Here is a 27,753-nt window from a genome sequence, read left to right on the forward strand (position 1 = left end):
TGAAGTTTCATCCAACTCCAGAGCTCCCTGCTGGCTCGGCTAAGGCCTCCATTGTAACTGCACTGATGGTGGGCTTCTCCCTCTTCCCAGTCTGCTGTTTTCACTTGTTAAGATGCGTCTCCCGAGAGCTCCCCCCACCCCTGCCCACTTTACTCTCTGCCCACAACTCCCCATCTCAGAGCACAATCTAAGACTCAGGGATGCAAAGAGGGGGTTCTTCCATTTTTGTGAATTCCAGAGCTGATGCTTTGATTTCACACGTGGAAGCATGGGACACGTTTGGAAAGCTGGAAAGGGCCCCAGCACTTGTCGCTGTTGTTTTGTTATTCCTCATGACGCCCGAGGACTCAGAAGGCAGCACTTGTAAGGTGCCTGGCCTAGTTGCCGGGTCTTAATTGTCCCACCTGAAGCCTCGTTAGAGGCTGCCTCACACTTCCTTCTTGTCGGTCTGGTGTTTCCAGTGGATGACTGCTGGCCGGGGCATCGTGCATGCCGAGATGCCTTGCTCAGAGGAGCCGGTCCATGGCCTACAACTGTGGGTTAATTTGAGGAGCTCACAGAAGATGGTGGAGCCTCGGTACCAGGAACTGAAAAGTAGCGAAATCCCTAAACCCAGTAAGGATGGCGTGACCGTTACTGTGATTTCTGGAGAAGCCCTGGGAGTCAAGGTACGCCGTGCTGTGGTGTGTTTGTGAAAGCTGAGATGTGCAGTGACACGAGGCTGGCCCCCTCTGGGTCGGCAACTCTCACTGGGTTTGTCACAGTTCACATCCTATGGGATGGACTTGCTTCAGAGGTGTCAGAATAAGTGCAACCAGGAGAACAGTATGGAGGTTCCTTGAAAACTAAAACTAGAGCTACCATGTGACCCAGCAGTCCCACTACCGGGCATATACCCAGAGAACACCGTCATTCAAAAAGACACATGCGGCCTCCTCCTTCCCGTCCCCGCCTCTTCCGTGCAGGCAGGCAGTAGGTGGCGGGCGGCCACTTCCGGGTGGGGGAGGAAAGTTGGGCCGAAGGAGGGGCCGTTTAGAGAAAAGAAAAAAAAAAAGAAAAAGACACATGCACTCCAATGTTCACTGCAGCACTATTTACAATAGCCAGGACATGGAAGCAACCTAAATGTCCATCAACAGATGAATGGACAAAGAAGATGTGGTACGTATATACAATGGAATATTGCTCAGCCATAAAAAGGAATGAAATTGGGACATTTGTAGAGACATGGATGCACCTAGAGACTGTCATACAGAGCAAAGTAAACCAGAAAGAGAAAAATATCTTATGTTAACACATATATGCAGAATATAGGAAAATGGTACAAATCAACTGGTTTGCAAGGCAGAAGTAGAGACACAGATGTAGAGAACAAACATATGGACACCAAGTGGGGAAAGCGGGGGGGGAGGGGAGGAATGAATTGGGAGTTTGGGATTGCCATATATACGTTACTAATAAGAAAAAAAATATCAAATTGTACACTAAATATATGGAGTTTATTGTATGTCAACTGTATCTCAATAAAAGTTCCTAAAAAAAAAAAAAAGAATAAGTGCAACCAAAGGGAACCCAGAATTTCTTTGGCACATGCAAACCGTTACAGTTAGGAAAATTATGGGAAAACAGAGTCATGTAAAGAATTTGGTAAAAAAGAAATTTTCAAAATTCATCTTATATGTGTACAGATTGAGCCGATTTCCTTTCATTCATGGTGCAATTTTAGTGCCACATTTAAGAAACAAAAGCCAAAACCGACTCCACTCCCCAAAGATTTATTTAAATTATTTATGCTCAACTTAGTAAGGACAGTACACTATTACATCATAGAAAGGTTTTTAAAAAAATTAACTTGCAAAGGGAAATCAACTTGATGATGGGTGATGCCTTAGAGGGCCAGGACAGGGAGAGCGGGAGGGAGTTGCGGGAGGGAGTTGCAGGAGGGAGGGGTTATGGGGATATATGTATAAATACAGCTGATTCACTTTGGTGTACCTCAAAAGCTGGTACATGAGTGTAAAGCAATTATATTCCAATAAAGAGCTTAAAAAAATTAACTTGAACATGTATTTAATCCATACACCCCATACCCTGTACATTCTTCTTAACTGAGAAGAAAGTTTCAGTTCAGGGTCCCACCTTTTAATCAGATAGTATCAGTTTTGGCTAAACTTTGTGAACAGACTTTGGTAGGAAAGGGGTATGGCCAGTATTGTGTTAACTGCACACCAGAACTGCTTGCTGGAAGCCCAGGTTCCTCATAGTGAGCTGGGTAGTGTGGTCCCTTATGTGGGGTTTCCCAGAGGCAGACCTAGCGACGGGCACTCCTGCGGAAGCAGTTTTAAAGGAAGTGTCCCTCGGGGAACAGAAAAGGGAACCCAGACAGGGAAGGGAAGGTAGCCAAGCAAGGGCTTCATCTCAGGCAAAGTTCCAAAGAGAACGGGGACTTGGGAGGATCTGCCTCCGAGTTGTCCTGACACACCCTGGGCAAGGGAGCTGGGCTTTCATACTCCCATACCCTAAGCCATTACTTATGGCCGTTGAGTTTGGGGTGGATGGCACAGAAATGGTTAAAAGGGATGGGAGGGGGCATGTGGGAGGGGCTTCGACCTCCAGTTCCACTTGTGCTACCTGTTGTCTGTTACCTGTTATTGAGTGGTATCAACATATTGGGAACCATTTTGCCATTCTCTTTGTGCAACCAGCACTTAAAACTATTTTAAATACTAATTTATGGAGACTTAAATTTTGTTTGTATGTACCCACAGGGATGCTGGCTGGGCAGTGGGATGCATTTGGTGATTAACAGGTTGGTCACGATTATTGGTTGGGACTCAACTGGTTTTTGTATTTCCTGCACTGTAACTGCAGTTCTTTCCCTGTACTGTGCCTAGGGGTATGCATTATTTTGCTTTGTTTCCAGTGCAAACAGACGTGATTGAAGAAAAAATATCAAAATTCACTCCCTAGTAAGCATATATAGCTGACTGCTGTCTACACCCTGGCAGGCCTCCGCTGTAATTTTCAGTTGGAAATGTCACCCTTCATTGTGTTTCTGTGACCCATTCGTGTTTTGCCAAGCATTGGGCAGTGCCCTTTTCAACTGTGCGTCCAGAGTTTCCTCCTGTTCCGCTCCACAGGGGAGAGTTCAGGTCCTGTGAGGTCTTCCAGGTATAATAAGGCAGAGGATCTCGCTTTGTGTGTAGAGTCAGGCAGGGAGGGTTTAAGGAGAGCTGAATTGGTGCAGAGGAGAGGTGACTCACCCTGTTTCCCATGGTGTTTTTCATTCTGTGTTTTCAGGACTCTAGGGCTCTAGGGACTGGCCTTCAGGGGATACTGAGGCGGATGGTGAAGGTCAAGAGATTTCCGTCTCTCCACTTCAACCAGGCGCAAGTCTTTACCCAGTCATGTGTGTTGGAATTATCTTTAAGATTTCACTTACAAAAAGAGTTGAGCTATCTGCAGCTAAAAGGAGAAATTAGGCCACTGATTTAATGCATAATCAAAGCCAGCAATATCACGAATCCTTAGCATTTACAACTGCTTCTTATTTATAGAAAATACAATGCAGTTTCAGTGTTGGAGCTGGTTGCAGTTATAGGCAGGACATTTTAAAGCACTTCCAAGCAGCAGACCCCGTGGTCTTGCAATCCCAACTAAGAATTAGAAGCCAGAGGTAATGTTTTAACTTAGTGAAATAATGTCTTACTAGCTGCCAACCTCTCTTTCTCTTTTTTGTCAAGTAAAACCTCTGAAGTGAATTTCATTCTCCTAAATAAGTGATCAGTCTGTATTATGAGAGCATTTGAATAAAGGACTCTTGGAAGCCTGGGCAGCATTCATTTGGACTCTGAGAGGCATGTGGTGCTGTGGTTGCCAGCGTGGACTCTGGGACAGCTGGCCTGAATTAGACTCCCCACCCCGTGAACTAGCTGTGTGGTTTAGGGCAGACCACTGAACCTCTCTGTGCTTCACTGTCCTCATGTGGAAAATACGGTTGCTGTGAGGATTAAGTGATTTTTTTTTATACTTTAGATTGTCAAGATAGCATCAGGCACATTGTAAGCACCACATAAACGGTGTCTGTTATTATTATTATTCTGATTATTTCGTGTTAACTTGGACAGGAGCTGGGCTGAGATTTATGTTTGCGGTCTATGCTAAAGGGGCTTGCTGGGATTTGGGAAAGGTACCTAACCTGTTCTGAAGAAAAGACACCAGTGTGAGTCATTGCACACACGGGGGGCTCTTGGCCATTTCTTTCTGGGTCTCATAAGAAACGTAGTTTTGCACATCTAAAGCCTTAATATCTGCTCACAAAGGAATGATTGGATCGTAAAAAGTCTAGATCTACCATAAAAACAAACTGAACATTGTTTTGCATCAGGAAGATAATAAGTTAAATCATGAGGTGAGGCTGAGAATATACCTTTCAAGAGATTGACGTGTTTATAACCAGTAGTCACCAACAACTCCCCTTCCAACAACTTAAATATCTAGAAAATGGAATTAGTGACCATTCCAGAGCTTCTCCAGTCTTAATACTCACATGGATTACTCGGGGCTCTTGTTAAAATGCAGGTTCTGATTCAGCAGGGCTGGATGAGGCCCGAGGGTCTCCATTTCTAAGCGGCTCCCAGGTGATGCTGAGCCGTGGTCTGGGGACCATGGTTTGTAGTATGTGTAATGTCCCTGGGATCGAAGACTCGGGAGTTTACTTATCAGGAGGAACAGTTTGATTAGATGCTTATAGAAGATGTTAAGGTCCAACTCGGTGGCTTTTGGCAAATCTTTAACCTTTCTGGACTTGTTCCCACAGCCACAAAAGCAGTGTGAGGGGGTTTTTGTGCAGAATGCTATAAGCTTTTGCAAGCAGCACGACTGACCTTTTGATATTCCCAAAGGTAGATGTGTCCCTGTTTCCCAGGTTATATGTGTCTGGGCATTTCTTTAGCCCTTGGGAAGGCACAGGCAATTTTGAGCAAGATCTGCCAGGACAGCGCAGTCTAGAGTGAAGGCTGAAAGGGGGAAAAGATAAAAATGGGATACTTTGAATAGTTTCTGTCACTTCTGGAAGGTCAAAAATCACATGTTTATTTCATGAGAGTATGAAATTCTGCAAACCCCATTCCATCCTTATCTGGCAGCCGGTCAGCAATATTTATTGCCAGTTCTCTCTGGAACATGCTTCTTTTCCCAACAAATGCCTCCTGCTGTTTTAAATTCCGTTATGTCAGAAGCAAACCTCTCGGAGGCCTCAGCCCCACCGGGGTCAGAAAAAGGCAATCTAGAGCCAGACTGCTGAGTTGAAGGCCAGCTCCACCACTGACTGTCTTTAGAGAAGTCATGTAAGCTTACTGGTCCTCAGTTTTCTCATCTGTAACATGGAGATAATTCTAATGACCCAGAGGGTAAAGAATTTAGGACAATCCCTGGTGTCGACTAAGCCCTCTGGAAGTGGTTACTATTTTTACTTCTTTGCAGGAGCTTTGTGCAGTGTTCATGTGACTGACAGATATAACAAGAATCAGCTTCCTTCTGATGAGCAGATTGTATATTCATGTATTGGATAACCAACATTTTAAAATTCACTTTCCAAAAGAGTTGGCCAAGCCTCTCATGTAGTTTGCTCAGGTCTTGTTTACTCCTGTGCCCGCAGAGCCTGAAACAGTGCGTGATACGTACAAGGCAATCAGTAAATATTTGCTGGACGCATAAGTGAAATCATTAACATGTAAACGAATGCTGGAATAAGAGAAACTAGGGTGAAGTAATAAGATCGACAATATAGGGATTAAGAATGACTGCACTAAGCTTAATACAAGGTAATCAAAAAGTTGAGAGAACAGTAAAATTAGCTAAATTCCATTTTTAAATGAGATAAACTATTTAAAGGATTCGGAAGCAGGGAGATAGAAACCAGATTGATTTTTTTTTCTTTCAATATGAATACTAGGCTGTTTTGCAAGACCTAGATTGTTCCCTGCAGGTTTCTTAAATTCAAGCAGTGGCAGCAGTCAGTGAGCAGAGGTTTGGAGGTTTGTGGTTCACTTTGAGGGTCCACAGACAGGTGTCTCCTTGTCTGTGGTAGCATCTTTCCTGTGGGTTTCAGGGTGTGGCTTGATCTGGAGTAGCAGACATACTGGCTTTCATTGCATCCCTGTGGGCTGTCCCCCTTCTTGGGCCCGATGTAGCCCCAGCAGGCATTGGGAGACTTCGTGTCCCTTTGGCCAAAAAAACAACATACCCATTAATCAGCCTGTTGGTCATGGGGTAGCACGTGATTTGTAACCAAGCCAGTGCTTGTCACCTCCAATTCGGAGAGCTGGGGCTGTCTCCAGGCTGTGGCAGGCCGTTGGTGCCCACACACACCTTTTTCTACACCAGAACTAGAGAGAAACAGCTGCCTGCCACGTTTGCCAGCTTTTGTTTTCATCCAGGAAACTCCAAGGGCAGAATGTCATGTAGAATTTCATCAGTATCCTCTCTACCTTAATTTGATTAAAAATATGTAGTTTATGTGGCTTTCGAGGAAATAGTTTTATAGCATGTCCAAATGGCAGTGGGTTTTTGGCAGTAACACTGAACAGTTAACTTAGAACATTTTTACATTGTACCCATTTTGCTCTTTCAGGGGAAATTATAATTTTTTTAAAATTGGATCCTGCAGTATGAACTGGATCTGGCGTCAGATTCTCCGCTACCCACCTCCCCTTCCCTGGCCTTTCTGAGCTGGCTTCTGTTCACCTGGTGATGTGGGGAAAGCTGACCCCCTCCCACGGGGGGCCTCTCTTTCCTTCCCAAGCCGAGAAGAACAGCTTCTCAAGGTAGCATTTAAAAAACAAGAAATCTTGAAAGCAGATAGCCCAGGAACTTTTTTTTCCTTTGAAGTATTCCAGCAAGTTCATGAGTCTAGCTTGAAAAAGAATAATGACTAGTCTCCCAGTGGCGGAGGTTGCGAGTGGGGCGGTGGGTTTCTGACAAAGGAAGCTCAGGTTAGAGGCTCTAGCTGACCCGAGAGCAAGCAGAGGGAAAACAGTGCTTGCTCAGAAAGGAATCCTCCCTTCCAAAGGCCTCTCTGTTAATTGATTTTATTTATAAATCAGAGCACTCTGTGATAGACTTAAAAACTCGATATTTAAAAAAAACATTCCCTTTGGGATGGAGGGGGATAAGGATGGACCCGGGACTTCTCTCAGTATGTCTTTTTATTTTTAATTTCGAAAGATGTAAATGTTTACATATTTGAAACATCAAGTTAAACCAGAAAAGGAAAAAAAAATCCCAAACCTTAAAATTAAAACCAAACGGAAACAAATGAAGAACGTAAAAATTTGTGTAAAGATCTCAGCAACATAACCACACAGAGAAAATATTTATTTTAAGGGCTTTTAAACATAGTTCTCTGACTGTGCAGTTTGAGTGGGATGTGTTGTAAAGGCAAAAACATAAAATTTTAAACTTCATTTTGCATTTGTATTGTTAATGGCGTTACAATTTTAAAACAGTTTTGTACACACTATGAAATAAAACGAGGAAGTTTGTTAACATTTTTAGAAATCAAGATTTTTCAGTGTAAGAAAAATAGGTACAAATATAAAAGTTTAGAAAAATACTATAATGTTCAATGTTATATTAAATATTTAATATTTTTTCAACAGATGGCCATTGTCTCTAAGAGGCAGTTTCTGGAAACCTAATATAATTTGATCATTTTAGGAATTCAAGATTTTTAATGATGCTATTTTATCTTTCTGACTGCAATTTCATTTTCCACTGGATTTTTTTTCCATTGATTTTTCTTTTATGGTCCATGTTTAATTAGATGCTACGAGGAATGCTTTTAGAAAGTCCCTCCTAAGAAATTCACAATCACCCAAATGAATTCAGGCTGAATTTCCCTTTTCAGGTTTTAAATAAATGTATTTTAGTGGGTGGGTGTGGGGAGAGAGGAAAGGAAATATCACGCAAGGCAAGAGAGCCTCTTGGTCTGTCTCTGACACAGGGCAAGGGGGAAACAGAGCAGTTGGAGGAAAAGTTACTGTCAAGTGTGAAGTCCTATAGAAATGTGGAGGTGAGGAATTCACCATCTCTATCTGCCTGCTAGTCATCACCGAGGTCCAGCCCAGGCCCCCTCTCTGTAGTGAAGCCTTCTCAGCTGCCCTAGATCCATGCAGCCATCTTGTCTTCATCATCCATGAGGTTTTTGGACTGACAGTTATTTAATTCACGTCCCATTTCTCTATGAGCTCTTTTCATTCAGTCATTAGACACCTGCTCTGGGTACAGTGTGCACTGCCCTAGAGATATGATGTGAATAAAATACAGCCTCTGTCCTCAAATAAGGTCATGGTCTAGGTGGGGGGAGAAACAGGCCAACATCAGAAGTATCATGTAGTACAAGAAATTCTAAAACAGCGGTTGTGTAAAACTTCCATGGCGGTCCAGAGGACGGAGAAGTAATTTTGCTTATGTGGATGGAGGGAGGAAAGGGATGAAAGAAAAGAGGGGGGCAGGGGTCATGTCTTATAATGGCTTGTATAAAAGGCTTGGATAGTAGGGGTGCACCAACTATTTGAGGATTATGATGGGGGGCTGCATAGGCACCAGAAGCAACCAGATCCTGGCGGGGATGCAATAGGGCAAAAGGAGATGATGCAAAATATTGGGGAGGCGGGAAACCCAAGATCAATTTTGTCTACTCCTGGATTTTATCTAAGGCTGACCTTGGTTTTACATATATTCCTGCATCTCTCTCTCTCTCCCAGGGTTTTCCAGTAGCATGGTTTGAGGATAAGTTCAGATGAGGTGTTGTGTGCAGCCTTGTCTCATCTCAAATTTCACAAAGCAGTTCATTCGATAGGAGCCGCCTCATCCCAGTCAGGGTAGCCCAAGCGGATGCTCAGCCTCTTTACACAGACAAGTACAAATCTTGGTTTTGACTGAATGTTGAGACCAGGCACAGTTAGGTCTGTTAGTCTTGTTCAGTAAATAGGAAGACACCAAAGAACTTGTCCTGAGTTGGCAGCCGTAGTTGGCACTTCATTTGCAGTTAGGAATGTTCAAATAAACAGTGGTCAGGATCTGCTCACATCAGCTCTACAGAAGGCTGCTCTTGCCCAGGGCAGCCCGTTCACCTCAGAAATACCATTCTTGGTGTGCACGAAGGGTGCCAGATGTTCTTATTCTTTCATGATGTCCCTGCCGAGCTAATCACCTAGGAAGAACATTCCAGTGGTGTCGACAAGCCCTCTTCTGCCAGTAAATGAAGATTGGATAAGTGTGTTTTAAACCAGAAGTTACATCCTGAGTCAGTCATACGTTGTTGGCCATTAGTAATCAGGGTTACAAATTAGCAGGGGATTTAGACTAAGAGCATAATGAAAGCTATAAAAAGCAAGGTATCACCTTCAGTAAAGGTGAGCAGACACTTTACATATCATTATAATCACTTCTCTGACTGTCAAGGCTTGTTCTTTTAGGATGTAAGAAGTCTTTCTCCAGGAACACATTACAGATTTTTTTCTAACCACAGTGAAAAAACACAGGACAGCTGCAGAGGCTCTTGCCTATCGCATTAAAAACTGAGCTCTTGTGGATATAAATGAAGTGGATACTGGTATTTTAAAAACTGGTACTGGCATATATAAAGCTACACTGTTGAGAGCTACAAACACCATACCTTGTTTTGAACGAAGCACAAATCCTTGGGATCATGTGGCTTTTGAACAATTTGACCAAACTCACTAAAATGTGACAAGTACGTTGGTGTCAGAATTCTGGTTACTTGAAGCTTCATTGCGAATTCTCCTGTGGTCAGGTATAGGTAACCCAAGAAAGATAAGAATCAAACATTTTTCACTGTAATGGGCTCTAAATCATTGATGGGGATGACTCCCTGAGAAGAGGAGCCTGTTAGGATCTTCAGACCTCAGGGAATCCTTTTCACCATCCATTGCAGGCCACGGGCTGTTGAGTATACCCTTGGTAAAATGAGATGAGGACATGGTCAGAGCCAGCCGTTCCTGGAAGGACTCCCACACTGGCCTTTGGGGAACTGGGAGGATTTTCCAGGAAGCTATTTATGCTACCGTAGTTCAGTTGAGCTCAGCAAATGTGTTCTGAGGGATATCCCTGTGCAAGACTCTGTGAAGATGTGAGGGGAAAAGAGGAAAAAAATCAGAGCTGGAAGGGCACAGCTGGAGAGACACACGCATCCACTGCTAACATGAGTGTGCTCTGCTGAGTCACTGGACTAGTAAACATGGCGGGATTAGGGGAAGACAGAACAATGGGAGGCTCAGGAAGGGTCAGGAAAAGCAGGCCTGAATCTAGGAGGGAACTGGCCTGGCAAAGAAGAATGGAAAGCATGTAGACATTGTGAAGGAGACAGCAGGAGTGAAAGTGATTTTATTCATAGGTGTCTAGTGGAATAACTCAGTTCTTTTAGGAGGTGTACAGAATGCATGTCCATTGTTTTAAGTATGAAAATTGTTAATCATCTTTGTCATGTAAAGCTTTTCTGATAATTTAGTAATCTCTCTCTAACTTGTCCATTTCATTCTCTCATGTCTTTAAAAAAAATCATGAATATACCAATGATGTTCTACCTGGTGTAATTGCTCTTCTGCCTCCTCTGCCTTTTCTCTCCCTCTCTGGGTGGTCAAAACCAAAACAGTGCAAAATTCCAAAGACACACGTCTCATGTCACTGTAGAAATCACCCATGTGGAGACTGGAGCGGTTCCATTTGAAGTGCAACATGGTTTGATTAAGCTCCAGGTTCATTGAAGAATAAAATAGCAATAATTTGCCTCTTTTTCATGAAACCTTAAGCCCCTTATGAAGGCCCCTTGCTCTCTTTGCTTCCATGTAGATGATCATTTTTAACATTCTGGAAGGAAACTGTGATGGCCCAAAATTTCTTTCCTGGTTCAACTATAAATAGCAATTGGAGAGATTTAAATGCTTCCTTTTAAAAGCAACCATTTTGAAACTCAGAACAGGGCCCTTCTCTGCCACCACCTGCAGACACCTGCCTGTGGCCAGTTTTCCTCGCATGTCTAGGCTCTAAGGATGATGCTGGCATCCCCTTCCCCTTCCACTGTTCTCTGATCGCAAGAAGCCATCCACCAGAGAGCAGGAGAGCTGGGCTATGAAAAGGAAGAAGAGAAATAACCCAACACCTTTTCTACTCCATCTTGGTTCCTTTCGCATTGATTTTTGTGCCTTTCTACCCATTCTCCACAGGAGTGTTTTCTCGTAGACGGCCCCTCCTCCCCCACCCCCCACCACCCATCACCATCACCAGTTAGAGTTTCTGCCAGTTGAGTCCTCCTGGCCGGATTCTTTTCCCTAGCAGCATCCACGCCTGGCTGTGGCTGCACTGCTTGTCAGGAGTCGGTACCCATCTATGTCTTTGTCTGCCTTGGAGACCTAGAGTGCCTTTCAGTAACTACCGAGACTTGGCTGGTGGATTTTACCGGCATCAGATACTGATTTAAGGCCATCTCTTACTGATCAGTCCAAAAGAAGTTTTGAGTGAGAGTTCCTAGTGACTGAGATTAAATGTTTTCATAGATTTTAACTGACAGAGTCCATCAGCCAGACAAAAGCAGGAGAGGACTTAGAATTGAGTAGAAGGCAGATGTAGGGAGTTGAGGTGCAGGAGAAGACCAGAAGATATAATTCCCCTTCCCCTCCCAAGCTCAGAATGAATTGCGAGGGAGACTCGAAGAAGCTGTCCAGGTGGGGATCCAGATATCATCTTTGTTACCAGTAAGATCTGGATAAGAGCACATGGCTTGTGTCTGAGACCTTTGGGACTTCTTACTACTTCCCCCACTTCATTAAACGTGTCTAGGCAGAGCTGGACCGTCATAGGCATCCTTTTCAGAGGAGGGTTTATTACCTCATGGCAGAAGGAGAGAGAGCGAAAAGGAAAAAGCCCAGAAGGGTGTGAGCTGAGTGTGTTCAGTTCCTCGAATTACCTTTACCAACAGGATCCCATCCTTCCTCCTCCCCTTCACCTCCAGGGATGAGTAAGGAAGGCGAAGAGCAGCTGGCAGTGCTGCCTCCTGGGGGACATCAGGGAGGGGTCTGGAGGCTCCCACCGTCTTCTGTTAACCTACTGGATTTGATACTTAGCAGTGACTGCCCCCCTCAGGGAAGGAGAGGAGAAATTTATCGGCCTGGACCTCCTGCCACCAAAACTGGCTTCTGCTCTCTAGAATAAATGTAACTAACCAGAAAGTTCTGAAATGTGCACAGAGAGTATTTTCACTAAATTAACACTGAGGCACCTTCGTAGTCTAGGTTGCACATTGACCCCCATCCTATTTCCCTGGCAGAAGTATATCCAACCAGTTTGAGAGCAGTGTGAGAAGCCCAAGTGATAGCATAAGAAACATCCAAATGTTAACATATCACAAATTTGAACAGATCCTATTATCAAATCTCTAAGAGGAAAGTAAGCTTCTGCTCTAAAACTTGTTGACTTTATAAACCAAGTCAAAATAAATTAAAAATTACATTCTAAATAAAATCCCAATGTGCTCTCACCCCATTTAAATTCTGCTTTGCTTGGGTAGAATATGGATTTTCGTTTTCTTTAGAAGCACAGTAGCCCGGGGAGCCTCCCCTGGACTGGATGTGGCTCCGTCAGGACCACCAGGCTGGGATCCATTCCACCCCAAAGATAAACGGACACACATTTATTGCAATACCGGCCCTGGTTCCATGAGATTTTGTTGCACAAGCAACTCTCCAAGCTCTAGAGCCGTTACATCTGCAAAAAATCGATGTACGTGGTCAGGCTGGAGCATTAACTTAGTTGGGAGGACAAAGCCATGTACCCGTAGTCTTCCATCCTCTGAGGTGAGACATTTGTGCCTTCTCAAGTTAGACGCTTGTATTGGTGGCAGCTCCAGATACCAGGTCTTTAGAATATCCTCCACCCAACTTTTGAAGCCTAAGGAGAATATGAAGCAGTATTCTTCTGACCAACACACAGAGAAATGTGAATTCTAATAATCTACCACTCGACACTGTTTAAGTTGACAAAAATCAGAAAGTTGGGTATTATCAAGTGCTGGGAAGGATAGGAGGAAATAGAAACCTCATGCATGACAGGCTGGTGTGACTCTTCCTTGTGGGGAATGAGCCAGCATTACTCAGTGAAGCTAGCGCTGCATACAGGGCAGGCCCCAGCCATCCCACCCTTACATACTTACTCCGGCAAAACTTCACCAGGTAGACATGCTGGTGGTCATCCCAGCATCATGCGTGGTAGAAAGGAGTCAGGGATGATATAGGTGGCGACCACTTAAGGAATAGAGAAGTACAATATGGTGGTTATGTATTATGGAATACAGTACAGCTGCTAGAAGCATAGATTTTGTTTACTTATAGCTGTGTTATTAGATCTCAGGAAATAACATGAAATAAATAAGAACAAGAAGGCAGTTTAGTGCGCAATACCACTTTATTTTTTAAGGACACCTGTCTTTCTAAATAAACTTACAGACGGTAGGTTGGAAGAATGTTCGTTATGTATGCTTGACTGAGAGCCAGTGGGGAAATGGGGTTGAGGCAGAGGATGATGGGGGAAAAAATACAAAACAAGAGGGGCTTTCATGGGTGTATATGACCATGTGCTGTACACCATAGCATGGTGTATGAGCACTTGAGTTCCATGTGTCCACAGCAGGGGTGGGGGTGGGGGTGTGTGTGTGTGAGAGAGAAAGAGAGAGAGAGAGATTGAGATTGATTGCTTTGTGTCCAGCAACAGCTTTTAACTTGTTTAGTGTAGGTGATCTCCTCTGTGGGTGATTTAAGGGATTCTAGGATGCCCTCATCCATGCCCCAAACTCTCAATTACATTATCTAAACTGTACGATTAGAGAGTCAGTCCTTTGACAGTATGATAGATTGAAAAGAGTCAGGCAGACCTGGGTCCAAATTTCAGCTCTGTGGTTTAATACCTCTGTGACCTTAGGAAAATTTATTTTTGCGCCTTTATTTCCTCACCTGCTGAATAGAGAGAGTAACGCATAGTCTTTGAATTATTTGCATGATGTATAATGTGCCTGGCAACAAACAAAGAAGGTAATTCATGAATATTGTTCCCTTTTTCCTTATCTATCTCCCTCTCTCTCCCCATTCCCTTTTTATCATTAGACTTTACTGACAACAAATCTAGAATTTCTTGGGATGAGAAATGAAAATGGCTGACATCTTTTGTAGGCTTACAAGGTACTAAATTCTAAGTCAGAGCTGTCCAATAAAAATATAATGGAAACCACATGTCATTTAAAGTTTTTAGTAGACACACTCAAAAAGTAAAAACAAACAGCTGAACCTAATTTTAATAATATATTTCAGCCAGTTATCCAACATATTATCATTTCAATATATAACCAGTATAAAATTAGGAAATTTTTAATGTTTTTATACCAAGTCTTTGAAATCCAGTGTGTATTGTTTTTTTACACACTCACAGCACATCTCCATTCACACTCACCGCATTTCCTGTGCTCAGTAGCCATACATGGGTAGTGGCAACTGTATTGGACAGTGAGGTTCTGAGTGTTTTACATGTATCAGTTCTTTTACTCCTGATTTCGCTTGGGTTCTCTGGAAAACAGAGCCTGAGGCAGGTCTCACATGCAGCCCCAGGGCAGTGAGGGTGAGGGAGAGGGGAAGCGAGACAGGAGGCCGGTTCAGAAAACTGTAGCTCAGGACTTACTAATGAAGGAAGAGAGAGGAAGAATTTTTCCATCATCTTACACCTTCCATCCCTCTTTGGCCAAAGTCTGCCCCATAGGGACTAATTTCCTGCCCTTCCAGATTGTGTCACCAGCCCTTTCTGGCAGCCTCTGAGGAGGCCACACACCACATCCGGTGGCTTGAATCTTCACTCCAGTCTGGGCCTGGAGGTCTGTCAGGCCAGGCTCTGGAGCTGCTGTAGCTCCCACCACTGCAGGGGCGACAAAGCCATTCAGAACTTGACAGCCAGGAGGGGCCAAGGCAGCTGGAAGTGTCAACAGTGGCAGTAGCCATGGCACCCAGGGGTCTCCATAAGTGGCCAAGGCCTCAGAAGCCAGTGAAGCTGAGAGACTCTGAGGAGGCACATAAGATGTGTCCAGTCAGGCTCTCACAGCAGCCTGATGAGGGAGGGAACCGACGTGTGGCAAGATGAGCGACTTGCCTGGGGTTATGCCCCTAGTGAGTGGCAGAGCTGGTCTTCTAACTGGATGTCTGGCCCCTGACTCTGCGCTCTTAACCACAAGCTTACACAGGTCCTTACCAGTTCAGCACAACCCAATAGAAATGAGATTTTCTGCTGAGAGCTGCTTTCTTTTGCAGGGAACTTCCTCTTTTCTTGTTTGTAGGTAGACGGGAGGCCAATATTTGATACTTTTGGAGCCTATATGTATGCTTACTTTATTCAGATGGCTTGGTGTAGTAAGTTTGGGGGTTGGGGGGGCTGATCAAGGAAGACATAGGTTCCTGAGAGGCAGTAACACACAAGCTCTGTTCAGGTGGTGTTTGGACAGGGTGGCATGAGAAGGGAAGTCTGTTACATTCAGAGTCCTTCCAGAGACAGTAGCGCAAGGCTGCCACCCAGAAGGGGACTAGGACAGTGGAGCTCCCTGGGGAGGAAGGGGAATTGGAGAGGGGGCTTACGTGTCTAGGTGATGTCACTCAGCAACAAGGTGGAGAGTCTCTGGGTCAAAGAGCTCCAAAAGGCAACTGCAGTGTGGGGTCTTTTTTGTAGCTGTAGGGTTTGTCTTTATTTGTGGTAGATGTTGGGGGCAGTCCCACAGAGTATGTAAAGTAGGTAGGCTCTCAGTGGCTAAAAATATGTTTCTTTGGAATATATTTAAAGAGATTGGATGTGTGAGAATTTGAGTTGGGCTCCAGAGGTCTTTGAGCTAAAGGTCCTAGCTTGCTATGAAGAAGTAAACAAGATGGGCACCATTTTCACTTCATACACAGGGGCCACTTCAGGCCCGTATATATAACAGCTGGACAGGAAGCTTTCCGTTCATTCACCTCTTCTGTTGCTGTAATGAGGTATTAAGATGTGAATGAAGTTCTTAGGGAAGCAAGAGCCTAGAATTCCTGACAGTAAGAGATGCTTTTCGAGCCAGGCAAGACCTTCTCTTCCTTTTTCTTCTGGCACTTCCATTTGAATCAGAATGTCAGGCAGCAGTAGATGTGAGAGAGCTGCGCTGCACCTCCACCGTGTTGTAGGTGAGAACGTGGCAACTCAGCTGGGCCAAAGGTCACATAGCTCATTGTGGAAGGAACCCAGACCCAAACTCAGGTCTCCTGAGCTTTGCCGCATTTTATTTGCGCAGTAGCCCTGCCTTCATCACACCATTCTGCTCTTGTACCTAAACTTGCTGAGTGTGTCTCTTCAGTTGGGGAATACCTTAGCTCATTTTCATGAAAGAAAGCTTCACAGTGAACCTCCATCTCTTTCTGCACCAAAAGGGTACCCTCAGGCACATGTCTTCAGACACCTCGTCTGTGTCAGAACATCCTGCAAATGGTCATATAGGAGAAGTCCTGCGCCATAATTAATTCCCCCTTAGATGTAAAATTGAAGGTTCATGTCTACATGATGGTCTGTCCCCAGAGCTCTATGAAATCGTATTTTTGCCAAATAGTTTCCCATGTCGATGTACTTTCTTACAAGAACTCTTAAAGGCTCTTAGTAGATACCAAGTGTAACTGATAGAGATTAAATGTATTATAAAGCCCCGTGAGGAGTATTCTAGCATCGATTAACAGATTTGCTGACTCAGCCTTGAAAAACATTACCCGTGAATGGGAGATAACTGATAGGAAGGCTCCCTGTTGGCATATTTGGGGGTCATTTGTGATTTTATGATACTGTTGCCTTTGTAGGGTTATGGGTAGATTATTCATGAAAGAGGTGGGCATTTGTTCTTTCTCTGGTTTTAATTTTCCGAAAAATTAGAACATCTGTAACCCAATTTCGGGCAAGGATGCTGACTCAAAGTGTGAAGAAATCAAAGTCTACTTTCACAATTAACGTCTCTGATTAAATTTCAGGGCCATGAGTCCTGTCAGCATCTTTATTCCCTTCCCGGTTAGCTCTTCTCTCCTCACTACCCTGCTCCCAAATACAAAGTGAGAAGAGAGGGACTCGAGTGTTACTATTGATGAAAATACTGCTGGAAAAAGGATACTCTGGAGACTAGACTGTAGAATAATTTGGCTATGTCCACAGTTCCTGGTCAGCTAGACAGCTTGATGGTCAAGGTTTTCTGCAATCCTTTATGGTTGATAGAAGTGAAAAATGTGTGGCCCTCTCAAACTCTCACCCTATACAGTCATTGGCATTTTGCCCAAGAGTTCCTTGTCTTCTCTTTGTATAGCACTTCATGTATATGTCAAAATGTGATTACAGGGTTTTAATCCTTCCTACAATACCTTTGGCACTGAGGATAGAAACTAATCTCTCCCACTCCTTATCAGAATTCTTTAAAATAATCAAGAATTCAGAAATCAGAGAGCTTTAGATTGGAGATAGAAGACACTTACCCTTTGGTTGAAGAGCATCAGCCTATTCTCAACACAAGAGTTGGAAGTTGGCTTTAAATAATGTGGTAAATCTACTTTTCACTTCCTCAAAGCATGCGATCTCCTGAAGAAAGGGGAAGGTATGGTTCTCCGCACTGGGGCTGTAGATCTGGCAGTGAGTTTCTTGAGTGTGTATGAAGGTGTAAGTGGTGGAGAGAATGAGTCTATGAGAGCAGGAAAGTGGTTGGCAGGAAGATGAGATGGGGAAGCCCCGCGGGCGATGGCCTAGATGATGCCCAGAACTCCTGTGGAGTCAATTGTCCTGTCTTAGTTGAGGCTCCTGAGCTTGCCAGTGAAGTTGTTTCCGTTGAGGCTCTTTTTTGTGATTGGCAGAAAGAGAACCTACCTGAAATAGACCCGAGTATATGTGCGAACTTAGTGATAAAGAAGGTGGTCATCATTTGGGGAAAACAGACGAGTAAGTCAGCTGGGACAGTTGGTCAGCCATTCATAAAAAGAAACCGGTCATGATCTCACACTTCATAGGAGAATAAATTTGACGTAAATCAAAGAATTAAATGTTAGGAAATTTGAACTAGAAAAAGACAGGCAAACATTTAATGTGATCTTTGCATGGGGAAAGACTTTTTTTTTTTTTTAAATCATTCTGTCCCTGGGTTCTTTTTTTTAAAGAACTTTTATTGAAATATAATTTACATACAATAAACTGCATATATTTAAAGTGTACAATTTGAGGGTTTTTTCTTATTAGTAATGTATATATGGCAATCCCAATCTCCCAATTCATCCCATAAGGAAAGACTTTCGAAGTTTAAAAGCATTAGAAGGAAAAGATGGATAGGTCTGACCCATGTCAGAAATCCCATAAATGAAACTGAAGGCCAAAAACAAACTGGGAGATTTTTCACAGCAAATAGTATGAAGGACAAATAGCCTTAATTTATTTTTAAGAAACCCTCTCAGGACTTCCTAGGTGGCGCAGTGGTTAAGAATCTGCCTGCCAATGCAGGGGACATGGGTTTGAGCCCTGCTCTGGGAAGATTCCACATGCCATGGAGCAACTAAGCCCGTGTGCCACAACTATTGAGCCTGTGCTCTAGAGCCTGTGAGCCACAACTATTGAGCCTGTATGCCACAACTATTGAAGCCCATGCGCCTAGAGCCCATGCTCCGCAACAAGAGAAGCCACCGCAATGAGGAGCCTGTGCACCACAATGAAGAGTAGCTCCCGCTCACAGCACCTAGAGAAAGTCTGTGTGCAGCAACGAAGACCCAACACAGCCAATAAATAAATTAAATTAATTAATTAATTAATAAAGAAACCCTCTCATATAAATTGATAAGAGAAGCACCAAACTCCCTTGACCCCACACCCGGCAATTCTCTGCTCCTTCTCTGAGTCACACTTCACAGCAAATTTGTCTGCACGTGTTCTCTCCACTTCCCCACCTCCTCAAGGCTCTCTCCACCTGGCAGCCACCCCCATTAGTGGTTTGAGTCACTACTCAACTCCAGGTGGCCAAACCCAGAGGTCTTTGTTTTCCTTCCTTTCCATGGGATGAACGTTCTGTTTCTCCACACCATCTCTCCTTTCTTTGGCCTCTGAGATAACACATTCTTGTTTCTCTGGATGTGCTTTGCTCCTTCTCAGTTTCACTTCTCAAGTAGGTGCCATCTCCTCTGCTAGAGCCCTGAAAACCCAGGTTCCCTGGATCTCAGTGCTGAGTCCTCTTCTCTCCCAGTGAACATCATCTCCCTAGATGATCTCATCCATCCCATGGATTTAGATACCATTTACCGTCTTAAAACTCCCACATTTGTTTTATATTTTTTATTGAATTATAGCATGTATAACATTATATTAGGTTCAGGTATACAGTGTAATGGTTTGATATTTGTATATATTGTGAAATAATCACCACAATACATAGTAAGCCTAGTTAATATGTATCACCATACATAGTTACAGAATTTTTTGTGTGTGATGAGAATTTTTAAGATTTATTCTCTTGGTGGGGCTTCCCTGGGGGCGGGTCCAGTGTTAAGACTTTGCCTTCCAATGCAGGGGAGCGGGTTCGATCCTTGGTCCAGGAGCTAAGATCCCACATGCCTTGCAGCCAAAGCGCCAAAACAGAAAACAGAAGCGATGTTGAAACAAATTAAATAAAGACTTTAAAAATGGTCCACATCAAAAAAATCTTAAAAAAACACATTTATTATCTTGGTAAGTTTCAGATGTCTCCCACTTTCAGACAACTGCCACATTTATATTTATAGCACAAGCTTCACCTCTAAGCTCTATGTAGCTCATATATTCACCTACCTGTTTGACATCTCAGTTTGCATGGTTCCCAGGCACGTCAGATTTAAAATGGCAAAAGTTGAAGTCTTGTACCCTACCCCAGCTGCCTTGACAGCAAACACACACAAACTCGTTTCCCTTCCTGGCTTCTCCGACTGAATGAATGACGGCGCCATCACTCACTGCTCAGAATGGAAACACGGTGGTCATCCTTATTCCATCTCCTACCCCAAACACATCTAGTCCAAAATATATTTTAAATCATCTTCTCTCCCATCCCCTGCCCAGCCTTGGCCAGGCCCACTACAGCAGCCTCTTCAGGGGGCTCCTCTCTCTTATTTACTCCCTTCCAGCTCTCCACATAACAGCTCAAGGCATCTCTTTACAATAAAAATTGTATCCATGTGTTCCTGTTGTAGAAATCCGGACTGGGTCTTTTCTAACTCTCTAAACTCATCTCATGCCATTCTCTCCAGCCTCCTCCTCGTGTCTGTACGTGGCTCTCCGGTCAGTGTCCAGATCCTCCAGGCTCTTCACTGCCTCAAGGCTTTTGCACATGCCCTGCTCCTTTCTCTGCCCAGAAATCTCTTACCCACAACTCTTCTCATTCAAGGCCTTCCATTCCTCCCCATTTTATTTTCTCCCTCTCTACCCTATTTATTTCATTTGTAGCTTGTATAATTTTATATTTAATTTATTAAATTGTCTTCCTTATTAGGAAGTAAACCACAAAGGCTGAGCAGATCTGTTATTCACTGATACACATAAGCAATGACTAGCACACTACAGGCTCTCAGTCAGTATTTCTTAAATGAGAGAACTACGTGATGAATGAAAACATAAATAGGTTAATGAGCAGATATTTTATAAAAGGGAAATACAAATGGCCAAAGTATTGAATAATACACATGAAGCATGTAGAATAGTGCCTGGTGTATACTAAGCCCTCAATATATTTAGTTGTTGTTATTCTTATGTTAATAATATTTAGTAGTATTTGTTAAAATAATAATAATAGCACCCAAACTAATAGTCAAATTAAAAGAGTAATGAGATGTCTATTTCTGCTTCTTAAATAAGCTAAGATTAAAAAAATAAGATGGTCAACATTTTGATGAGATGGGCACTTTTTACAGGTAATTACCAACTGATTTGACCAAAAACAGTTTTGATGAAAGCATTTCAGTTCGTGTAACAATTGATAAAAATGATCTTTTTGTTCAAAAACAGATGCTGCTAGACACTGCTTGCTCAAATATTGGTATTTGTACTGTGGTGGTTGTGCCTTTAAACTTTTTTTTAGGTTAAGTTTTTTCCTTATTTTTTTTCCTTTTGTCTATTTTTTCAGAGATTTCCAGGTATTTTTTTTTTCTTTTTTCTTTTTCCCAGCAATTAATCCTTTCCTCCTATTTTTAGACAAGGATGTATTGGGGGGAAATTTTAAGTGTGTAACAATAGGGAATTTGTTGGAATCAGTTAACTTTCTAACAATAGGAGATTATATGAGTGAAAAAAAAAGCCACTATTTGGAGCACATAATGAGTTGGAAAACTGCCCTGTGGTATAGCAAAATTACGGAGACCAGAAAAACCAGTGACTAGCAGTAGACTCGTTCGGGAAAACTGCTGTTCAGTCATGTGATCGTGTTGACCAGCTCACTTTTGGCCACATTGCATTTGGCCATAAACCTGTAGAATATATCAAGAGCCCTATTAAAATGTCTATACCTTTACACCCACAATTTGACTGTGAAGGAAAAAAATAGAAATGTGGTCAAATTTTTATGCGCAAAGATACTCATCAAAAGTTCACAATGATGCAAAAAACCAAAGAACAACTGTAAAACAAAATCCCCAGCGTTAGGGGGATGATCCAACATGAGAGTGAGGGTCCAGGAATAGGTATGCACACCATTCCTTTATAAAATAGTGTGGATTTGCACTTGTTACCTTAGAGTAATTTGCTTAAGTAACGTCTAGTAAGACTAAGAATTCTAGTGCATGTCCTGAAAAATCACTAAATTGTCAAGAGTTTTCGAAATAGTTCTCACCAAGATGTGAAAGCATTTGTTACAGCCCTGACACCTGACAAATTGCTGCCCTGTGCTTTTAGGGAAGGCCAGCCTGGTGGCGAAATGAGTAGCAGTCAGGGATAAATGGGTGCAGTTCTCTGTGAAGGAACAATGGCAAAATGAAAGATGTTTCATTTTCTTTACCATGTTTGTACATAGCAAGCAACATAGCACTCTCTTTTCTTTTTCTTGGGAAAACTAAGCCACATGGCTTGCATGTGGAAGTGATTTCATCTTCTAATTAAGATCACATTTACGAATTAAAGCAGAGGAAGGAAGCCAGCTTAATACGGGTATCATACCAAAAACCAGGGGAAGCGGGAGGTCTTTGAAGGATGGAAGATGAAGGTAGTTGGGGTTAAGAAGGAAGTGGTTTTGTAGACCTTGTTTTATCCTGGTTGTTTTGTGGTCATTATTGGAGTGGTGTCTTAGGCTCATTTAGGGTTTAATTCTGACATATTTATAGAGAAAGAGAGACAAGGCTTGTCTGGATGTGGTAGCACCCATGTTGTTATAGGTTAGCCAAAATTTACCCTTAATGTCTCATAAACAGTTCTGTTACTTCACTTCTAGAAGCTTTGCCTTCATGATATTTGAACTGTAAGATTTTAAGCCATTGGGCTTTTAAAATACAGATTAAAACCTTTAAGGATAAGTTTCCCAAACGCTTTGAACAGAGAATTAAGAAATGAGAAAAGAGGAATAGCTTGGGATTTTAGTACCTGTGAAGGCAGTATTAATCAGGACCAAAAGAGAGAAAAAGGAAAAAGAAAGTCAATTTCACTGATGGAAGTTAGGTGCATTAGTTTGGTTCTTGCTGAAACAGATTTATAATGTTTCATTCTAGGTTGCCTTGGACCAATTATTTTAATCCTATGGAAATAGATTGAGAGCAAAAAGGAATGATTTGTTCAATTAAATTTTCATTCTATTTTGAGGGCCTGTTAATAGTTTAATACTATACATGAAAATAAACGAAACAGAAAACAGGAAAGAGTGTGCCTAATGGCCATATTTCTTTATGGTTGCACATCAGCAGTGTATGTGAAGGAAAAATTAAGTCCAGATTTGCTCAGAGTGCATTTGAGGCTGGTATTATCATCCTTGCATTAAATGAACAGAATTTACATTGGGTATTTCAGCAGTTACCGTGGAAAAATCAAAATTTAAGAAAGCAGCAGCTATCTGCTTTTCAAAAACTCTGTGGGTGTTTGTGTGTGTATATATAGCCATACATATACGTATGCACACACTCACAGGAACAGCTTTCAGATTGAATTTTGTCTCAGTATGGATTAATTGAAATAGAATAATGTACGTATAGGTTTTGGGTAGTTGATTTTTCAAGACGTGTTATATTGAAACCGTCAATGATCTTATTTTCAGTACAAAAAGGAGAGTAGAATCAGAATTCTGTTTTTGGCTATAGATGTTGTGAAAAACACCTTCAAAATGAATTAAAAATTTCCCTGTAGCCCTTTTCACACTGTAACGTAGTAGGATATATTTGTGGCTTTATCATGTCTCTCATTGGTTTCTGTTTACAGTTTTATAAAGAAATACATAAATACAGAATTCTGTGTCTGTGTGCTTACTCACATCTGTGTCCTTGCAGTATTAGAGAGAGAGGTTACTGTTTTGGGGACAGTATGGATTAGGTTGAGAAGCTAGATGCAGGAAGAAAAGAAGAGCTAACCAGGAGGGCAAAATTGATGACCGAGGTTGAGGGCAAGGATAGCGCGAGTTAACCAGCAGCCCCCACTCGCTCCTCACAGCCCTAGTGGCTCTCCCTTGCCCCAGCCACGTTCTCACTTCTCTTCAGCTCTGGTCTGAGAAATCAGAAGGGAATTAAAAAAATTTTAAAGTGGAGGAAAAGATTAATTTTGTCTCAGAATTTCAGAACCGGAAATACACTTCAACATCAAGAAAGTCCCAACACCAGATTTTCAGATTGAGTGAACTAAGCCCAGAAGAAGGTAAAGCAATACCAGCATCAGAGACTCCTGGTTTCCAGGTCAGGATGATTTTTATGACTGCATTCTGGGAGAATTCTAGCAAAAGTTAAATCAAGAGCCTCTTTGTGATTCATCTCTTTGCTATAAGCAGGGATACTGCATCGGCCCTGGAGGCAGAGATTAGGAAAGATGCTTGAACCAAACAGGGATTCTTTTTCTGAGAGCAAAATATTGCCCAGGAAGAGGAGTCATCCGATACTAAGTGAAGTTTCCCCTTGATCTTTTTAGAGGTAATTTTAGAAGTGTTCATCAGGCAAAGCCAGATCCTTTCCAGATGGTGCCTTACACACCTCAGGATGCTGGAGGGTCAGAGCCAGCATCCCGCGGGTGCTGCCCTTGTTTCATGTGTGTTGCAGGCTCTTCAGATTGATTGGGAATCTTTGGCCTCAGGTTGCCCTTGATGTCACAGCTCTTTCTGCTTTCAGTTATGTATATACAGGGGACTATGCCTTTCCAGTCTTTGAAGCTGTAGGGGTGCAGCGTGTCCTCCTATCAGACCACTTAAAGCCCAAAGCTTCTATACATGAGACTTTAACAGGAAAGGGAACAATCTTCTGATAGCATTATTTACAATTCTCTGTTCCCAAACTTAAAGTATAGACATAATGCTTGGGCCATGCCTAATCACCTGTCCTGAAGAGAGGCAATTTGCTACATGTTGGTAAAGATATTGATGAATACACTGTGTATACTGTAAACAGATTTGTTATTATACATGAGATTTTCCATTATGAAACATTTGGTAAATATTTATTGAACACCTACTATGTGACCGGCCCTGTGCCTTGGCCCCGGGTGGAAAGGGCAGATATGTCCAGGTCTTCATGGAGTTTACATAGTTATTCTCTGCAAAATGATACCTTTATCAAGGCTAGTAAATAATTCTGGGCTCTGGATTCTCTTTTGTGGTCTGTTTACACATGCATGTTTTTAATGAGTGTAAGCTTTTTGTTAAAATATAACATATACACAGAAAAGTACACAAATCGTGTACAGCTCAGGGGATTTTCACCCAGTGAACTCATCCGTGAAACCAAGAAACAGAACATTGCCAGGCTCCAGAAGCCCCCCTTTAAACCCCATTCAGTTACTAACCTTCCCAAGGTGACCACTTTTCTGACTTCTGATACCATAGATTAGTTTTGCCTTGTTTTGAACTTTATAGAAATAGAATCATATGCCATACAGTCTGTGTCTGCCTTTGTTTGTTCAACATTGTGCTTGTGAGATTCATCTGAGTTGTTGCATATAGTTGAGTTCATTCATTCTCCTTGCTGTATTGTAGTCCCTTATATATTACAATTCATTTATCCATTCTGTCATTAAAGACATTGGGAATATTTCCAGCTTGGGGCTATTGTTGACAGTCTCACTATCGGGATGTGAGTACATATCTTTAGGTGGACATTTCTGTTGGGGATATACCTATTGAGTTGGAATGCTGGGTCATAGATTACGCATATGTTCACCCATACTACTTACTGCCAAGCAGTTTTCTCAAGTGTTTATATCAAGTGATAGTCCCACCAGCAGTATATGAAAGTTCCAGTTACTCCACGTCCTTGCCAAATTTGGCGTTATGTACTTTTTTCATCTTTGTGTGTTTTTTGAGTTAAAAAGTAAGTAGAACAGAACCACTGGGACTTTGTGATAAACAATGAAACATCATAAAGTTTATGGCAACAGTGATAATCCCTTGGATTTTGGTCTGTGCCAATGATTCAGAATGGTATTATATTGAATTACAAGCTCTGCTTAACTGTTGATGGACTCAAAGCCACTGTTTATAATGGAAAATCCTGCCAAAGTGGGCCTTTCTTACATTTGGGGCTGTGGCTTTTTCAGGCCAGCAGCGTTGGACCACCTTTTTATGCAAGAGGGCCAAGTTAGAACAAATAAAAATATTTACAGGCTGTTCTCTTTGAATTTCAAAATGGACATGGCTTTATTGAGACCTGGGGAAGAAACATACATTTGAGGTGCATTAACCTACCATATTCAGTAGAAGAGCAGAAGTGAGAAAGTTGAAGCAGCTATTGGGCGGTAAACTGTTGACATTGGTTCATATTTGAGAAATGGCTGTAGGGAGATAGCTGTCATCTGGAAATTAGCTTGTCAAGTTAGGAGGGCTAACTTTTAGACTGAGACCCTCAAGAGAGGGCTATATGGGCAGCCCATCCTCCCTGCTTTAACAGTATCTCCCAAGGAGGAATTGTAAATGTTAATAGATCCTGGCCCCAGGACCATGACAGAGCCCAGCTGAAGTAAAAATGAACCTTATTCTTGGAAAGATGCTGATGATTTCTTTTTCTTTGCAGTCCAAGATTTACACTTACACACCAACTTTATATTTGGACTTCAAATTGGACCAAGGAGCAAAGCATTCCCAGTGTATTCCTAAAGGTATGATGGGTTCTGGGGTTTAGTGATCATTTCAAGGGGTAAAAAAAAAAAACATAAAGGGCTGCTTTCTCTGGATTGGACTTGTTTCTGAACCTCAACACAAAGTTCTGTGAACCTTATTTATGTTTAATTATGTTTAAATTAGCAAATACTGCTTGAGCTTTTCAAGTTAAAGTCACAAAGAATTCATAGACTGTTAGGGCTGAACCATGGACGGCGTCCCTCATTTTACAGTTGTGAACACTGAGACCTAACAGATGCGCTACTTGCTGAAGGCCACAGCAGGACGTTTACCCAGGTCTTCTGACTTCTGGGCAACCTTTGACTCGCAGAGTTCCAGGCAATCCAATCTGTGTTAGTTATGAACAAGTGCAATCTTGATTGAGATACAGCCTTTGTTATGGAGCATTTACTTTTAAGTTGCCGTTTAAATCCAAAGAACAGTTAGAAAACTCCCAAGTAACTGGCCTTAAAAGGCCAGTTTTATTTTTAAAAATGGCCACCCCTGAGGTCATTAGGCATTAGCCTAATGGGCTTCTCTCTAGTTGTGGCATGGGGCCTGCAGAACGTGTGGGCTCTGTAGTATGTGGTATGCAATCTCTATAGTTGTGGCCCGCGTGCTTCAGGCTTAGTTGCCCTGCAGCATGTGGGATCTTAGTTCCCTGACCAGGGATCGAACCCACATCCCCTGTATTGGAAGGTAGGTTCTTTACCACTGGACCACCAGGGAAGTCCCTCATTCTGGCTATTTTTAAGTACAGAAGGATTTTTTACATGAATGCAGTTAAACATATGCCTACCTTCATACACAATTTTTATAACAATAAATGTGATAGCACATGTGCTTGAAGTTTTAGTGCTGTGGGTTTTTCTTTTACTTTCAAGTTTGCTTTCCTCCAAACCCTTTCCCTCCCTCCCTAATCCACCCATAGCAGTATCCTCCCTATATATCCCAGATCTGGAGTAGATGCCAGACATATCCGTGAATTAGATCTTACAGTATTTTTCTTGACACTTACTTTTCTACACTAACATGTATGCGCGTGTAAGTATACACACACGCATGTATATACAGGATTATTTTGCCTTTGTTTTAGTAAAATGGAATCACATCAGAAATATATTTTTGCATCTTGCTTTTGTGAACAAACAGTACCTCATGGAAATCCCTCCCCCCAGTCTGCTCCTGGGGCTCTGTTGAACGGCGGCGTTCTGCACCATGGGTTGACTACGATGCACTTAGCTCTTCCCTTTGTTCCTGGCGCTTGGCTACCGCACACTGGTCTGCAGTGAACATGCTTGTACTCATGTATTTCCATATAGGGGCTTATTTTGTTGCGACCGGTTTCCAGGGATGATCACAAGGTTTATGCATGTTTAATTTTC

The 27,753-nt window shown here is 42.5% G+C and overlaps 1 protein-coding gene across 5 annotated transcripts in view; it reads left to right on the top strand.

Moving 5' to 3' along the window:
• PIR (pirin) overlaps positions 1-27,753 on the top strand; it is a 90,501-nt gene that overhangs the window by 34,424 nt on the left and 28,324 nt on the right. For all 5 annotated transcript variants that reach the window (XR_009050237.1, XR_009050238.1, XM_057717733.1 and 2 more), the window contains exons 5-6: positions 462-668; positions 26,283-26,367. Coding sequence is in view for 3 of the 5 variants with exons in the window: in XM_057717733.1 (XP_057573716.1) it covers positions 462-668; positions 26,283-26,367 (292 nt within the window). In the remaining 2 variants the exon portion in view is untranslated. The remainder of the gene's footprint in view (positions 1-461; positions 669-26,282; positions 26,368-27,753) is intronic.

The sequence above is a fragment of the Hippopotamus amphibius genome, chromosome X, assembly GCF_030028045.1.
Source record: "Hippopotamus amphibius kiboko isolate mHipAmp2 chromosome X, mHipAmp2.hap2, whole genome shotgun sequence".
NCBI lineage: Eukaryota > Metazoa > Chordata > Mammalia > Artiodactyla > Hippopotamidae > Hippopotamus > Hippopotamus amphibius.